The sequence below is a fragment of the Electrona antarctica genome (assembly GCF_951216825.1).
Source record: "Electrona antarctica genome assembly, chromosome: 20".
Classification (NCBI taxonomy): domain Eukaryota; kingdom Metazoa; phylum Chordata; class Actinopteri; order Myctophiformes; family Myctophidae; genus Electrona; species Electrona antarctica.
The window spans coordinates 7,728,828-7,745,637 of record NC_136801.1 but is presented as its reverse complement, the minus strand read 5'-3'; the positions used below and the strand labels follow the sequence as shown (position 1 = coordinate 7,745,637).

Genomic DNA, 16,810 nt, shown 5'->3' with positions numbered 1-16,810 from the left:
GGCCAGGGGGAGGCAGTTTAGAGACCAGGATTACTGCATGTTTTTTGTGAGGGTATACCTACCCTAGGTTTGGTCATTTCAACCATATTGATATTTTCTTTTTTTTATTTCAGGAGAAAGCACGCTGTTTCTATTAGCTTTGATTCCCCATTGATGATGTAACTAGTAGGCGGGTTTCTGAACTGTCCACAGCCCTCCTCTGAGACACAGACGGAATAGACAAAAATGGTACCATGTTATGATGAGCATCGGTGAGGACCAATTACATGAAGATAGGTTGAAACTGGATTTTTCAGTGATTTCTATTCTTTGTAAGCATCACAAATTCCTTTGAACCACATTGTGGGGCAGGTGTTATTATGGCACAACAGAAACTGTCAAAGGGAAAGTCCACCTTTACATTATGTGAAAAGACACAGACTTCTACAGAGTATGTGATTATGTTACATTGACTATGAGCGAGTGCCTATACAACTCACACAACTCATCCTCACTTGCTTCAGGATGTCTGGTCAGCTATTGGCAAGTACCCCAGGTGTGGCGTGGCGTTGTCGGCGGGTTCTATTAGAAAAACTGAAAACATTTTGAAGGTAGACGTAAAGTCTATTCCATTTCACAATGATGGACTTGAGGGCCAAAGACGTAGCTTTGGGTAGGGCTTAAAGGGAAACTTCACCCTTTTTACCCAAAAAAATATATGTTAATGACGTTTAGAAGATTTAGAATACGTAGAATACTTTCCTGAGGGTCTTTATGTGTGTAATATGTGGTTTTAGATATTTTAGATTTTAGCAGTGAGCCCAGTGTCTCTGATGTCATGGACACTGGGCTCACTTACTTCCTGGACTACATGTTGTCTCAGTAAGACAGCCCTCCCCCTATCCACAAGGAGGAGCAGTGCACCAAAGCATTATGGGAAGTGTAGTCCAGGAAGGAAGTGAGCCCAGTGTCGATGACATCAGAGACACTGGGCTCACTGCTAAAATCTAAAATATCTAAAACCACATATTACACACATAAAGACCCCCAGGAAAGTGTTCTAAATCTTCTAAACGTCATTAACATATATTTTTTTTTTGCAAAAAGGGTGAAGTGTCCCTTTAAGCTTAAATTATACTCGTCGTACGACCACCTTCGCTTGGAGGAAGGGGGGGAGGTGGCGGGGGGGAGATTTTCAAGTTATTTTCAGCGAGCGTTGCGGTTGTACAACAAAGCATAAATTATGGGTTTATTACACTCTGCAGTCAGTGTCGGAAGGCACTTCATACTGTAGGAGGAAAACGTGACAGAGGGACCATTATCTCACAGCATGGGGGCCACGTCGTGTGTGCACTGCAGTGGCACGTTTCACATGAAGTGAAACGTTTCAGTGTTTTTCCACCATTATTGTTCTGTTTTATTGTGGGCATAAGGAACCCTCAAAGCGTTTACCTTCTAGTTTATACACTCAGGATAGATGGGGGAGGAAATGAGGTCACGTCAGGTATCAGGGTTTTCAATGAGGACACGAGAAGGGTAAGCCGGTGATGCCACAGAACTCATAAACCCAGGTGCAGTGATGCTCTCTCTTGCTCAGTGGAATTATCTCTTGTTGGCTTAGTTCCCCCCTATTATACAGAATGCATGCCCATGCTATTTTCCCCCCATGGTGTTACTGTATAAGGTCACTGGTGGGGTGAAACCTTGTATGTCCAAAACCTTGGACATTAACAAGCTCTTGTTAATACTTTTCATAGATTCAAAATGTATAAAACCCAGACTTCACTTTCGCGTATTTTCTTTTCAAACTAGCTACTATATCTACAGGCTGTCGCATTGTGAGCTTGTAGATCTAGTCTATTTTTGCAGCTTTTTTTAGTGACACTATCGTATGACAAAGTACCGCATTAATTTACCAAAATAAAATAAAAATGGAGATACAAAGTTTCTGCACCGACGATAGATAGGCTACTGAAGCTGCCTCCTTTATGAAAAACCACCAACAAGCTTGAAATACATTTTCAAGGCAATGTTGTTGTTTCATCCTGGCTCAGTCTCCTCCCACTCTGTAGAGCACTGGTTCTCAAACTCTCTCTCATGTCAAGGATCCGCAAATGAATATGTATTTGGCAGTGGACCCATCTGAAAATATATTTGTGCCGGGGACCCCCAATATAAATTGTGTTGTCAAATTGTGCATTGAATGAATTGCATTGAATTGAATGGGGCTATGGGGTGTTGTGCTAATTCGCTTATTTCCATCGCTCAAAATGATTATTTTTTTGTATATATCCTCTCTTCATAATGTAAATAATATCCCAAGCGGCACACTTTACTACTTATTTCGATGGAAATAAGCGAATTAGCACAACACCCCATAGCCCCATTCAATTCCCATTCAATGCAATTCATTGAGGGCTTATATTAGGGGAAATAGCCAATAGGTTTTTGCACAAAAAAACACCTGGACCTCTTTGGTGGGGATGTAACAACTACAAAGAAAGGTAAGAAAGCCTTCTAGCATGGAATTCTCCTTTAAAGTGGTTATGCTATATGACATGATGTTGCTGGGTAACCCCTAGAAGGCCCTCAAGGCCCCCTGGGGGTCCCCGGACCCCACAGTTTGAGAATCGCTGCTGTAGAGAACATCAGGTCTCTACAAAACAAGACAGCTCACCTCTCTCTCTCCTTCAGATATGTGAGGCTGCAGGGCTGGCTAAGAAAGAGCAAGGCGGCCATTCAATTGCTTTGCTAATGTAACGTTAGATCAGTGACAGGTTGGAAGTAGAGGCGGTGAGGCTTGGATCCTCTGCCTGTAACCTTGGAGTTAATCTGAATGACATTTAGGGTTTTTTTTTTCCTGCTGCACTCAAAAGGGATCAAATAAGGCCTATCGTCGCTGTCGGATGGAAACCTAGTAAGTCCAAAACCATCATTTTATGTGTTTTAAAAACAAAATGGTGAAAATATCAGATCTAGAGCGTCTGTTTTCACTGCAGTTGTGCAACACTTGTGTGATGAAATACGGCATTGATTTACGAAAAAGATAAGATAATTTGAAACATGGAGGAGATACAAGGTTTCTGCCTTACAGCAACACTATTGTTTATCTCTAAGGGCCGATTCATGCTCCTATTTCACCGCTGTTTCGGCGCTGTAGTGCCGAAATGATTTCGGCTCGTCAGAAATTTTCAGTAGCACCGAAGAGCCGACTTTAGGACGGTACCCCCCCCCCCCCCCCCCCCCCCCCGAACCTCAAATGACGTCACATTGTAGGCTCTACAGAGCCGATCCGACTTTTATTCGGCTCTACAATAGGTGTATGAATCGGCCCTAAGGTATAGATTGAATAATCTTTTTGGCATTCTTAAATGTATTAACCTTGAACCCCCCCCCCCCCCCCCCCCAGCATCCATACCTTAGAGGGGAACATTAGCCAAAAATACCAGATCTAGATTTCTGGCCATTTCATGGTGAAGAGATTTGGTGGAGAGCGGGGGGGAAAAAAAGGAGTCGCAAGTTAACTCAGGTCCGTTTTGCTAAGTATCGAGGGTTTAAATGGTTAAACGTGACTTCACATTAGGAGTGAGTTCAGGGCGACAGCATCAACCTTCACAACGTAAGACTCTAAATATGTTTTGCTTCGTATCTTCCTAACCTTTAACCTTTTGGATGGTGTAAGTGCAGTGATTGAAAGAAACGGCTATGTTGACTTTGACAGCATGATAACCACAATAAAATGTTCTTTTGAAAGGAAAAGCTATAATAAGAGAAGGATTTTTGGTGCAATTATATTTAGGCTACTGCTGTTGTCTGACAACAGATACAAAATAAAATAATAAAAAGTAATATCCTTTCAGGAGTTTTACATGTACCACTCGCCCTACAGTTTTACACTACCGTACTAAGTACTGACATAAAATGGTATATTACACATGTCACTATACATCTTGTCTATGTTCTCTCTAAAGTGATGGAGTTAAGTGTCCAAGTGTTTTGTTTTGGTTGGGAGGAGGGGGGGAGGGGGTATTGTCATTGGTGAGGTCCTGGGCTGCAACTGGATTCATAGCCACTAGAGGGAGATAGCGCTTCTTCCTGGTGTTGGGACTGTTCTTCGCCTCTCTCATCTGACAGGAAGCTGGAGAAGGTCTGTGCTCGTGGGATGAGGGTCATTGTAAGGCTGCTTCCTGGAACAGACAAGCGAGGAATTCAACGGATCAATTCAATGTTAACCCATTTTGACCCGAGATCAGATTATAAAAATGTCTTCTACATCCTGACAGTTTTCTGAAAAAGCTATGTTTCTATGTCAGTGGTTCTTCGATTTTTCAAAAATAGCAGACCTACAAGCTCGTAGCGCGCCACTCGGTGGCGCGCTATGAGCTTGTAGATCTGCTATTTTCAATAGCTAAAGCATAACATAATGCTAACACCAAAAGGGGTTCCCGCCTAAAATGGGTTAAAGATAAAGGTGGGTCAGTGGTGGAAAGTAACTACGTATATTTGCTCAAGTACTGTCCCCATTTAAGAACAATTTAGTGGTACCTTTTCAATACTTCTACTCTACAACATTTCACTTTTTACTCCACTAGTACATTTATTTAAAAACTTGACTTTACTAGTTACCTAATCTTACAGAGAGCTTAGATTGCAAAACATTTATTTGTATGTAATGGCTGTGACATTGCATACATTTCATGTATTCCAAATACACAGCCATAGATCGCTCCTATACCCGCCTGGGTAGCAGCCTGATATTCACGGCATAAAAAACTATTCAGCGATGCGTGCGTACTACTCATCCAATTAGAGATATATACTAGAGATATTTTACTAAACACATTATCTGCCAGAACTTATTAAATTAATATGAAAATTAGAGAACAATATTTGACTCCAAGCACCGCAGCGCTGAATCGCTGTATGCCGCAAAGATAGGAGCGATATATGGCTGTGTATTTGGATTACATACAAATGTATGTAATGTCACAGCCATTCTAAAGGTGGCCTTACACTAGCCGATTTTTTTCAATATGAAATCTGATAGCACCACACACTACAGGATAATCTGAGCGGGGCAGAGCAAATATCAAACATTCTTGATGTTGATCGGGCCGATCCCGATCACGCTTTGAGCGGCCCCGAGCAGATCGATTGAGTCGGGCACCCCCCGAGCGTCAAAAAATGCCCGATTATCGGCTAGTGTAAGGCCACCTTAAGGCTAGGTGAAGTAGAGCATTCATTTACGGACAAAACAACATGCAGGAGGGATAAGCGCATGATGTTCATAATGCTCATTTTTTAAACTAAAAAGAATAACTTTTTACTTAAGATTTGTTTAAATGACACAAAAACAATAATACAAGTGATATTTTTACCTCGGCCTATGACTGTAATTTAACTATTGCTTAAAGGAGAATTCCATGCTAGAAGGCTGTCTTTACCTTTATTTGTAGTCATTACGTCCAGACCAAAGAGGTCCAGGTGTTATTTTGTGCATTATTGGCTATTTCCTCTAATATAAGCCCTCAATGGGGGTTGGGTTTTTGTGCTAATTCGCTCAATTATTTGTATTGATTTTTGAGCGATGGAAATAAGCAAATTAGCACAACACCCCAATGCCCCATTCAATTCAATGCAATTAAATTCATTGAGGACTTATGGTAGGGGAACTGGCCAATAATGCGCTTTTGCACAAAATAACACCTGGTGGGGACGTAACAACTACAAATAAAAGGTAAGAAAGCCTTCTAGCATGGAATTCTCCTTTAAACAGTGCATGCTTTAGTTCTTTACGTATTTTTTTTTAAATGGAAGTTATTGGTAAACCATGTCAGACAGATAGTCAATAGAGACAGGTGACAGGTGACAGTAAGCTGCTGCATGCCCGTGATGTGGTGACACAAAACAACCTTGCCTTGATTGAATCCAGAAGTGTAATTTAACCCATTTTATGCGGGAACTCCTTTTGGTGTTTTAAACATTATGTTATAATTTAGCTATTGAAAAATAGCAGATCTACAAGCTCATAGCGTGCCACCGAGTGGCGCGCTACGAGCTTGTAGGTCTGCTATTTTTTTTAAATCGAAGAACGACTGACATGAAACATAGCTTTTTCAGAAAACTGTCAGGATGTAGAAGACATTTTTTTTAATCTGATCTCAGGTCAAAATGCGTTAAGAAAGGGTGGGTGGCAACAAGAATAAAGACAGGCTAATGAATTAATGGTTGCAGACAACTGTCCGTCTATAAATAACAATAAAAAGCATATTAAAATAATAATAAAACATGTTTTCATTATCAGTGAGGAACACATGGAACAGTAATGGCTATAGGTCATAGCAGTGGACGTGGTTTTCTGGTTCCACTGCAAAATCGGCCATTTTTCCCTTAGAGGATTTACAAAAATATTTATTTCAAATTATTTTAAGACTTAGAATCAAGCCATGCAGTATCCTGGTGAATCATGAGCATAAAACCTTTGATTCTGTGGAACAAATATAAATAGAAACAGGGTATTTATTAAAGTAGTATCATATAATTAAATATTGAATAATTGTTTTTTCACAGAATCAAAGGCTTTGTGGTCATGAATCACCAGGATGACTGATTCTAGGCTTAAAATAATTGATATAAATATTTCTGTAAATCTCTATGGGTAAAACTGTGGAAGCAGAAAATCACGGCCACTGCTATGCCCTATAGAATGAACACAAATACTCAGACACTAATCTCTCAAGAACAGATCGAGCGCTGCAAGAGAGCGCTGTTTTTCCCGGCTGGGTTCCCAGATTGCTAGACACGGGGACACACAGTGAAAGAACATCAGCTCATCTAATATAAAGTAGGCTACATAAGTGAAATCAACAAAAAGAAAACTTGGACTTGCACATAGTAGTAGAACAAAGTGTGTTTTGAAGAAAAAACTAAATGGTGTAAGACACAAATGGCATGTTGCGTCATGATCCAAGGAATCCGGGATTGTCTGCCTTTTATAGCACCACCAGGAAGCCCACTTATGTGAAACACATTTTTTAATAGTAGATTTTATCCAAATGTCACGCATATCGGTACATAATTATGATCTTTATAGTCATGTGGTCAAGACGGATCTGTCAGATCTTTGCCAGGTGCTTGAACACATTGTCTATACGTGTAGCACAACAAACGATCCTGACCTGGTGGAGAACTTTTTCTAGTTCGATATGTATACATTAGGGCATTCACTTCTAGTCATTTTTACTAGTTGACTAGTTGCCTAGTTGACTAGTTGCCTAGTTTACTAGTCGACTAGTTGTTTAACTACCTATTATTGGAAATAAATATTTGTACATTTAAAAACTGTGTACATTGGTGACTATAACTATAATCTACCTGATATTGAGGCCTACACAATCGGGGAAAAAAAAAAAAAAAAAAAACTTGTTATTTTCTTATCAACTAGTACCAACAAGGTCGACTAGTGGATTTACTAGTAAACTAGTCGACTAGTTGCATAATGCCCTAGTATACATGTGTTTGTTTGTTGTTACTTAAAGCAAGTGTTGCTAGTAACGCGTTACGTTAACGCAACTACTTACTGCGGTAACTGACTGTTAAGGTAACTAGTTACCGTTTCCCATTCAGTAACACCGTTATAGTTACTGTGGTGCGTTACCAGCTTTATGTTATGTGATGTGATCCAAGTGAAATGTTTCCCCATGCAGCACCCCCCCTCACCCTACGTCTATCTGTCATCTCACCCTCACCCTACGTCTATCTGTCATCTATCTGCTCTGACAGCTATGTGCTCTCTGTCTGCAGCAGCTCTATCTGCTCTGACAGCTCTGTGCTCTCCACTCTCATACTAGCAGCTCTATCTGCTCTGACAGCTCTGTGCTCTCCACTCTCATACTAGCAGCTCTATCTGCTCTGACAGCTCTGTGCTCTCCACTCTCATACTAGCAGCTCTATCTGCTCTGACAGCTCTGTGCTCTCCACTCTCATACTAGCAGCTCTATCTGCTCTGACAGCTCTGTGCTCTCCACTCTGCTCTGTCTGCAGCAGCTCTATCTGCTGACAGCTCTGTGCTCTCCACTCTGCCCTGACAGCTCTGTGCTCTCCACTCTGCTCTGACAGCTCTCTGCTCTCCACTCTGCCCCAAGGGGGCAGGCAGGCTTTCCAACGTTGAAGCTCTCCTCCCTAGTGGTAGGAGGAGGGACTACAGGCGGACCCGTGGATTCATGACCGGGAAACCCCGTGCAGCTGGGCTTTAACATTGAGCGCTCGGTTGCACTTCCGCATTTGACCACCAAAATTTGGTGGTCAAATGCGGAAGTAGACGTTCTCAGACGGTACTTCCGGCAGTCTTCCGGGTGCTTCAAAACGCCACTGACATGAATAGCTGGGGGGGCGGAGCTTCGCGCCAGTTCAGTCTCTATTATATATATACTCTATGCTCTGCCCTGACAGCTCTGTGCTCTCCACTCTGCTCTGACAGCTCTGTGCTCTCCACTCTGCTCTGACAGCTCTGTGCTCTCCACTCTGCTCTGACAGCTCTGTGCTCTCCACTCTGCTCTGACAGCTCTGTGCTCCTCTATCTGCTCTGACAGCTCTGTGCTCTCCACTCTCACACTAGCCTCGGAGACCACATGGATTTTCACTCTCACACTAACTTGAGGAAAAGCACCTCACAGAAGAGGTGATGATTGGTCAACATAGGGCAAGATCTCAGGATAAGCCAATCAGAGACAGAGTTGGGTGGGTCTTGCGTTATGGGGTAAACAGCCACACACAACAAACCCTTGCTGAACGCACACTCAGAAAAGGCCGGTAGCGCGCCACCACCACCACACGGTACAATGGCAAATCAGATGACAGCGACAGCGGGATCGCTTTTCAGCTTGGAAATACAAACATAAACATAACATAGATATTGAGGTAAAATGCAAATTGTGTGGAGGACAGAAAGTATTATCCACAGCAATAAAGAGCAATGCCAATCTATTAAAGCACCTTAACAATTAAAGTCCATGGTGCTACACAAGTATAGTGGCCAAAAGACCCTACCTCTACCACCACCCCCACCAGTGACTCAGATGGACCAACACAACAGACAAAAACAGATTTTAAATCGCCACAGCATGTCACCCAGAGTCAACACGACATATTGATTGCCAGGTTTGTTGTTGAGGAGTTGCTTCCTATCTCAATGGTGCAATCTACTGCTTTCAGAGAACTGCTTTGATTGATTGATTGATTTTTTTATTTCACAGTATGAAATGTAGAATGGGTACATTTCAAATGAAAGTCCGCAAAATACCAGTGGGCATGCAGGGCCAATGTGCAGAAATACTTTTTCAGTAAATTTTCAAAAAATGGAATATATGTTTTATTGTTCCACTACATTTCATAATGTAAGCTATAATGATTATCATTATTTCTTAAAGTAAAGTTCACAAGTTCACAACTTGTGAACTCAATACCGCCACCATCTGGCGGAGTCAGGTTAACTCATATGAGCCATATGAGGCTACTAGAAATGTGATTTAGAGGTGTAGTTGCATGTTCATACTGTAGTGCAGTAAAATAATTAACACTTTAATTGCCCAGAACTATTTAATCCATTACATTCATGCGCCCAGTCGATTTATAAACACGGACGCCTTTTCCGGACGGACCGGCCGGAAGTTCATGATGTTGTGTAGCAGCTAACAATAGCCACACCACTCTAGAGTCGATCGACAACAACGGGAGACAAGAATAAATCTATCGAGACTAGCGACTGGACCGCGGAGCGCCGTCTAACACAGGATATTTTTTCAGAAAAAGACGGGATGATTTAGATCGCGATTTATGAACGTTTTAAGATTTTCGTTTTCATCAGAGGGAGTTTTTCGATGACGTCGCACTCTTGCGCGTCACCGAGGAGAGCCCAGGAGGCGCGCCTGTGCTATACAGCCAGGCGATCCGTTCTCATATCAATAAACTTCGTCTTTTGGACAATACTTCGTCCTGGGCGACGGGCGTTACTAATAGAAAGGACAAAGAACTTCGTCCTGGGCGTTCGGAGTGTTAATGTACAGATTATTTATTTTTTATATTATACCGTTTATACTGATGCTAGGTTCTTGGCTTACCTACAGTATCATCCTAGATCGCTGAGGCACGACTACACTGTCTTTATGTAATTGATGACCTAGAGCAGTGCCCGGCTGTAGAGCACAGAGTCGGTAACGATGGAAGTTGGAGATACATGCCCCGCCCGGCTATGCAATACCCGTTGTACCCGTGCCACCCATCTCTGTGTCCCTTTTATGCCCATATATGGACATTTCTGTATATGTCTCTCTGTGTCCCTTTATTCCTATATTCAGTTCTGTGTCAGGCATGCCCAAATATGGAGTGTTGTGTTGTCAGAACAGGCCAGCTCCATATATGGACCCTGGGCAGGGGTCCTGTCCAGAGCCTGGGCAGAGGCCTTTTGTGGCGGTTCTGGACAACCGTGGGTCCGACCGACTCGACACCGGGCACTGCACTCCATGTGGGGAGGTGGAGCGTGTGTGTCAAATTTGAAGTCGTGGGGCTAACGGTTCTCAAGTTACGTGCATTACAACCATACACACGTACGCATTTATTGCGAACGCAGTGAGCACTAACTATGAGACCTAGCAGAACATGTCTGTCTGTCTGTCTGTCTGTCTGTCTGTCTGTCTGTCTGTCTGTCTGTCTGTGTGTGTGTGTCACGCTGTAACACCGCCCGCCCGCCACCAGAGGGCGCAGCTGTATCACACACAAAAAACACACACACACACACACACATACACACTAAAAGAATTACTTAACATTTTTCTAATTGTTGTTATTGCAATTTACGAGCTGCGTTCGCTTCCCGCGTTCGCGCGTCTTACTTGTAGATAGATACTAGATAGACTAAAGTGGTGCCCGTTGGGCACTGGCCTACTTGGAACGATGCAAGTTGGAAATGCACACCCCACCCAGTTATTATGTATGTGTCCCTTTTATGCCCATATGGAGTTCTTGTAACGATGGAAGTTGGAGAATCCATGCCCCACCTGGCGCAGTACACTGAATGTTATGCATGGATTTATTTGAGGTTAAATGCAAACACTAGGGGGTGATAACCGCCATCCCCATGGGAACAGAAATGACACGGCGAATCAGCTTGATTGAATCACGTTGGCCTTACCCACTCGGATTATCTGCTTAACATAACCTCAGAGACTCTTTCTCTGTATATCTCTCTCTCTCGCTCTCCCAGTCTGCTTGTCTATCTCCGTAATCCAAATTAACCCATTTTGGGCGGGAACGCCTTTTGGTGTTAGCATTATGTTATACTTTAGCTATTGAAAAATAGCAGATCTACAAGCTCATAGCGCGCCACCGAGTGGCGCGCTACGAGCTTGTAGGTCTGCTATTTTTGAAAAATCGAAGAACCAGAAGAAGTCAGGATGTAGAAGACATTTTTAGAATCTGATCTCAGGTCCAAAATGGGTTAATCATCCCATTTGTTCTTCAGCTCATAGTAGATAACCGAGGGGAGAAGCAGTAATGGATACTTGCGGTGTGGGACGGAGGAGGAGGAGTGGCTGTGTGACCATCAATAATACATTAGATGGCTGTTTGTAGATGTGTGCAGCGCGAGGTAAGCCGAGGATAGGAGGGCCGGCGGGGCTGCTGATCTTGCACTCGACAAGGAGGACCTGGCCTGTGATCAATATTTCAGAAGGTGCAAAAACCCTCGCACAACACTGTAATCAACCCTCAGCCTGGACCCGCTCTGGGCCACTAGCCCCTCCCCTAACGACACTGTAATCAACCCTAAGCCTGGAGTCCTGGACCTGCTCTGGGCCCTTAGCCCCGCCCCCTCCCCACCATTCCAACACTGTAATCAACCCTAAGCCTGGACCCGCTCTGGGCCCTTAGCCCCTCCCCTAACAACACTGTAATCAACCCTAAGCCTGGACCCGCTCTGGGCCAATAGGACCCGCTCTGGGCCCTTAGCCCCTCCCCAACCATTCCAACTAGCCAAGAAATGTAGTTGCATGTCAGCGACTTTTTTAATTATTGTAACTTTTGAATCCATTCAGCTAAGGATTGCTAGCTAATTGAAATTTGATTAACAAATTAAAATTGAGATTGTTTCTTCCCATGGACGCTTTCATTTCAAACGGAGGACAACTTCAAATTGACAAAGCGATCACTCCCTTCCTCTGTCCTTGATGCTCTAAGTTGCTGATCAGCACAGACACACAGATTTCAGGGTTGGCAATCATGCAGCGTACAGTGTAGCCTGAGAGTACCAATACAATTATGTCTACGCTGTCCCGTGTGTGTGTGTGTGTGTGTGTGTGTGTGTGTGTGTGTGTGTGTGTGTGTGTGTGTGTGTGTGTGTGTGTGTGTGTGTGTGTGTGTGTGTGTGTGTGTGTGTGTGTGTGTGTGTGTGTGTGTACAGGGTCAGGTGTGTGCACAGGGTCAGGTTTCTGAAGAAAAAGTAACGGGACACATCTGGCCTAACTACTTAGCGCTCTACAGTGAAGTTGGACCTTTCTAAGTTGGTACTAGCTGACTGACTTGTCTGATGCACGCACGCACGCACGCACGCACGCACGCACGCACGCACGCACGCACGCACGCACGCACGCACGCACGCACGCACACTCTCACTCGGTGTCGTGTGGTGTGGAGCCAGCAATCATGATGCCATCAAAGTGCCCTGTGGGGTAAAGACTGTGTGTCACACTGCCAACTCTCCCCACTACAGGAAACATAAAGCACAAGCCGGTGGTGCCTGGTGACCGCTGTCATCCTGTGTGTGTACAACGTCTGTGTGGGACAGACAGACGGACAGCGAGGTGTGTGTACAGCATATATTGTAGGGAAACCATGACAACACGTGATCACGTGTGTCTTTGTTGTACACCGCTCCCTGAAGTATACAACGTTGTCTCCGGTTTGGGGAATATTTTCAATTCTTTTGGGACATCTTTTGATTTTCCGCCTATAATGACATGCCCAAAATAGAGACGGGTAGGTTACTTGAAAGTGGTTTGAAATTAACAACTGCTGTCCCCTTGCTTCACAAATAAACCAAACAAAACAACTAAGTCAAGTGTGTGTGTGTGTGTGTGTGTGTGTGTGTGTGTGTGTGTGTGTGTGTGTGTGTGTGTGTGTGTGTGTGTGTGTGTGTGTGTGTGTGTGTGTGTGTGTGTGTGTGCGTGCGTGCGTGCGTGCGTGCGTGCGTGCGTGCGTGCGTGCGTGCGTGCGTGCGTGCGTGCGTGCGTGCGTGCGTGCGTGCGTGCGTGCGTGCGTGCGTGCGTGCGTGCGTGCGTGCGTGCGTGCGTGCGTGCGTGCGTGCGTGCGTGCGTGCGTGCGTGCGTGCGTGCGTGCGTGCGTGCGTGCGTGCGTGCGTGCGTGCGTGCGTGCGTGCGTGCGTGCGTGCGTGCGTGCGTGCGTGCGTGCGTGCGTGCGTGCGTGCGTGCGCGCGCGTATACCGTATATCAAAAAGAGAAAAACCTTCCAAGGAAGGGACTGCACACTCCAGGGAACAGAGACGGACAACTTACTGCATCAACTTATTTATTAGCACAATAAATAAGTGCTAATAAATAAGTTGATGCAGTAAGTTGTCCGTCTCTGTTCCCTGGAGTGTGCAGTCCCTTCCTTGGAAGGTTTTTCTCTTTTTGATGTCTATGTCTGCTAACTAGACTTGCACCTCGCACGGGTCTTTTTGGATGTGCAGGAGTCCCTTTTTTGTCTCATATATATATATATATATATAAATCTGTAGCAACATTAGGTTTTTTGTAGTTTTTTTTTAACTCTGAGCGTTTCAAGGATTTCTATATAGTAGGTAGACTTCTCTATGGCATAATCCCGTTTTTGAATGATTTATTGAAAATTCTCTGTTGTGAATGTGTGACAACGAAAGACCTTCAGAGAAAGCTTGACTTGTCTGCTTCCTTCATATAACTCATGGACAAAAGAAATCTACAAGCTCACAACGCGTCGCGCATGTGACCTGTTTGAGCTTGTAGAGCTGGCTGCTAGTATCACGATAAAATAATAGGCGACGTTAGAATGACACCAATGAGTGCTCGCGGGTATAATATCCAGCACCATCGCGTCGCCACATTCCACTGGCTGTTGGCTAGTTGCTAGCAAACACTGCAGAAATGGTACTGGCTATTGGCCGGGGGGGGGGGGACGACGTAGGCTATCTGACATCATCGTCATCATCACACGGTGACACACTAAACAATGTAAAAGCATGATTGTATACAATACAATGAATGCGATTATCATGCAAGCTCATATAACTCATGGACAAAAGAAATCTACAAGCTCACAACGCGTCGCGCATGTGACCTGTTTGAGCTTGTGGATCATCATGTTTGTTCTCCGTCTTTGTAGACAGTAAAAGGTGCTGGCTAATGGCTGGAGGGGGGGTTAGTGTCGGTCGGTGCAGTACAAATGTATCGTAGCAGGCATGCAGCCATGCACGCATGGCAGTACAATTATTTTATATTGTAGCGTGCCATATAGGCGATCTGATCTGAAGAGTAATGTTCGCTCCTTTTATTTACCGTCTACAAATACGGAGAACAAACATGCATCGTTTACTGAAGCAACGCGTGGTTATGTGCGACGCGTTGTGAGCTTGTAGATTTCTTTTGTCCATGATTTCTGATCACTATAGAAGGGCATTTTCTACAATAAGATTACCTCAAAACATTCCGGGTTGATCGTCTTCTTTCAATGGTTTCCCGGTATAGCTCATCGGACGACGATGAGGAGACAATGAGTGGTAGTGGCCGGTCCCCGCTCCGGTTCTAAGCCCAGCCACCGGTCCCAGCGACCGGGCTGGTGGGGACTGGAGAAGGCGACTGGGACGCGTATGGATCAATACTACTACCACAAAACTCGCTCAAATAAATATTACTGCTTTCAACTTTTTCTGATAGAAAATCGCTCGGGCGAGACGTCAAACGGGCTGAACACTGAAAACTATGAAAACTCCCTCCGCCCCCACTGTTTACTGGGGTGTGGGATCAGCTTCCAATGGCAAAGCGTACACGTGTGTCACGTGACACGGGTTTTCTGGGAAATGTAGTTGATATTTATGCTCAATACTCTATACAGAGGTGCGGACCGAATTAATCAATTGGTATTAATAAAAAAAGAGAACTACGGAAAATCACGTACAAGTCAGACAGAACTAATGCATAACTCCACGTGTTTTCCAGTAGTAATCTGTCTAAGGGTTAAGAACACTCTTAGAATGGTAGTTCTTAAAAATAGCAGATATACAAGCTTGCAGCTCGTATATAATGTTGTGCATCTACATCGGGGGGGAAAAAATCACGGCTCTCCATCTTTAAGGCCTGAGGCCCATTTTTTCAATTGAGCCTTTTGACTCAAAGGCTTTCAGCTTTCAGGAAGAAACCACAAATACACACAGGGAAGACATATGAATATTATAACTATTAGAGTTATGTTAACGCCATAGACACATACCAGTAAGACGCCCTGAGCGGGAAGCGTCGGACTGAAGGCGAGGTCGCGCTGAAGGCGAGGTCGCACTGAAGGCGAGGTCGAGCTGAAACTATGCGTCTGGGAATGCTCATATTATATGGTCCTTTTTTTTGTTGTTTAATTGATGTTTTCGTGCTGTGTAGGGCAAACATTTGTACTAATTAGTAAGGCCAGACGGGGCCTCGGGCCAGCCCAGTTAATAGAATCCCCGTCCACTTGCATTGGACTCAATTTCCCAGAAGCCCTAGCAGCCCAGCATAAGTATCGATTTCCGGTTTCGTCATCATAACATGAAGCTCTCTCCCCCTGCTCCGCGGAACGACTGACTTTCTTTTTTATTATTAGAATTCGGCGATTTAGACACATAAAACAAATAAGCAGGGCATATCGTTTGATCAATCAATTTAAGGCCCTGAAACTGTTAATTTTCGGGCCTGTTGAGAACTCGAGAGTTTTCGCCGGCTGCCAGGCGCGGCTGCACTAATAACTTTGGGGCGGACCCGTCTAGAGTGTGAATGGACAGGTATCAGTCAAAAGGGAGACATCAAAGAGGAAGGACGGGTTGGAAGGATCAACATCTGGAATGTCAGAACAGGTCAGCTCCATATATGGAGATCTAAGGGTTTGAGGTTTGAGGTCAGATGTAGAGTTGCTGGCCAGCTCCAGATACATGTACTGCACGCAGATTAGGTGATGATCCAGTCTTCTCCATGTATGGCTATCCAGGGTTTGATGAAGTCAGTGTCGTGATCTTCATATATGGAGACGGCCATATATGGAACGTGTCACGAGGCGTGACGGTCTGATGGCCATATATGGTGGGGTGTGACGGACTGACAACCATATGTGACCAAATTTGACTGAGAGACTGCCATTGGATTTGTTTAAATTTTCGTTTTTTTTCATGTCTTATGAAAGCAGGGAATCATAGCTTCAAATTGACGTATTGGTTGTTCAGTTTGACCCCTCCAGTTTTGGAGATATGGTTTATAGAGTAATGTCTTGCAGAAAACAGCGAGTTGAGAAAACAGGCTTGAAAGGTTCACTTCTGTGAACTACATGTAGCTACATGTTTAAGCATTTATTTCATATGTACATGTCGATTTCAGCTCTGACACTTATTTCAGACATGCTCTAGTATGTGAAGAGTCTGCCTCATTAACTCATTTTGGAAAAAATAAATAAATAAAGTTTTTCTCTGGTGAAAAGCTGGAATTTGCGCGATGGCAGTCTCTCAGTCAAATCTGGTCACATATATGGATACGTGACGAATGGACTGACTGACAGGTTTTGCAGA

The 16,810-nt window shown here is 44.1% G+C and overlaps 1 protein-coding gene across 1 annotated transcript in view; it reads right to left on the bottom strand.

The window, feature by feature from the left end:
• Window positions 1–3,292: 3,292 nt before the first annotated feature.
• The window catches only part of dok6 (docking protein 6), a 62,491-nt gene continuing 48,973 nt past the window's right edge, over window positions 3,293–16,810 (bottom strand). The window contains exon 6 of the mRNA XM_079489206.1: window positions 3,293–4,166. Within this exon, the coding sequence (XP_079345332.1) occupies window positions 4,012–4,166 (155 nt within the window). The 3' untranslated portion in view covers window positions 3,293–4,011. The remainder of the gene's footprint in view (window positions 4,167–16,810) is intronic.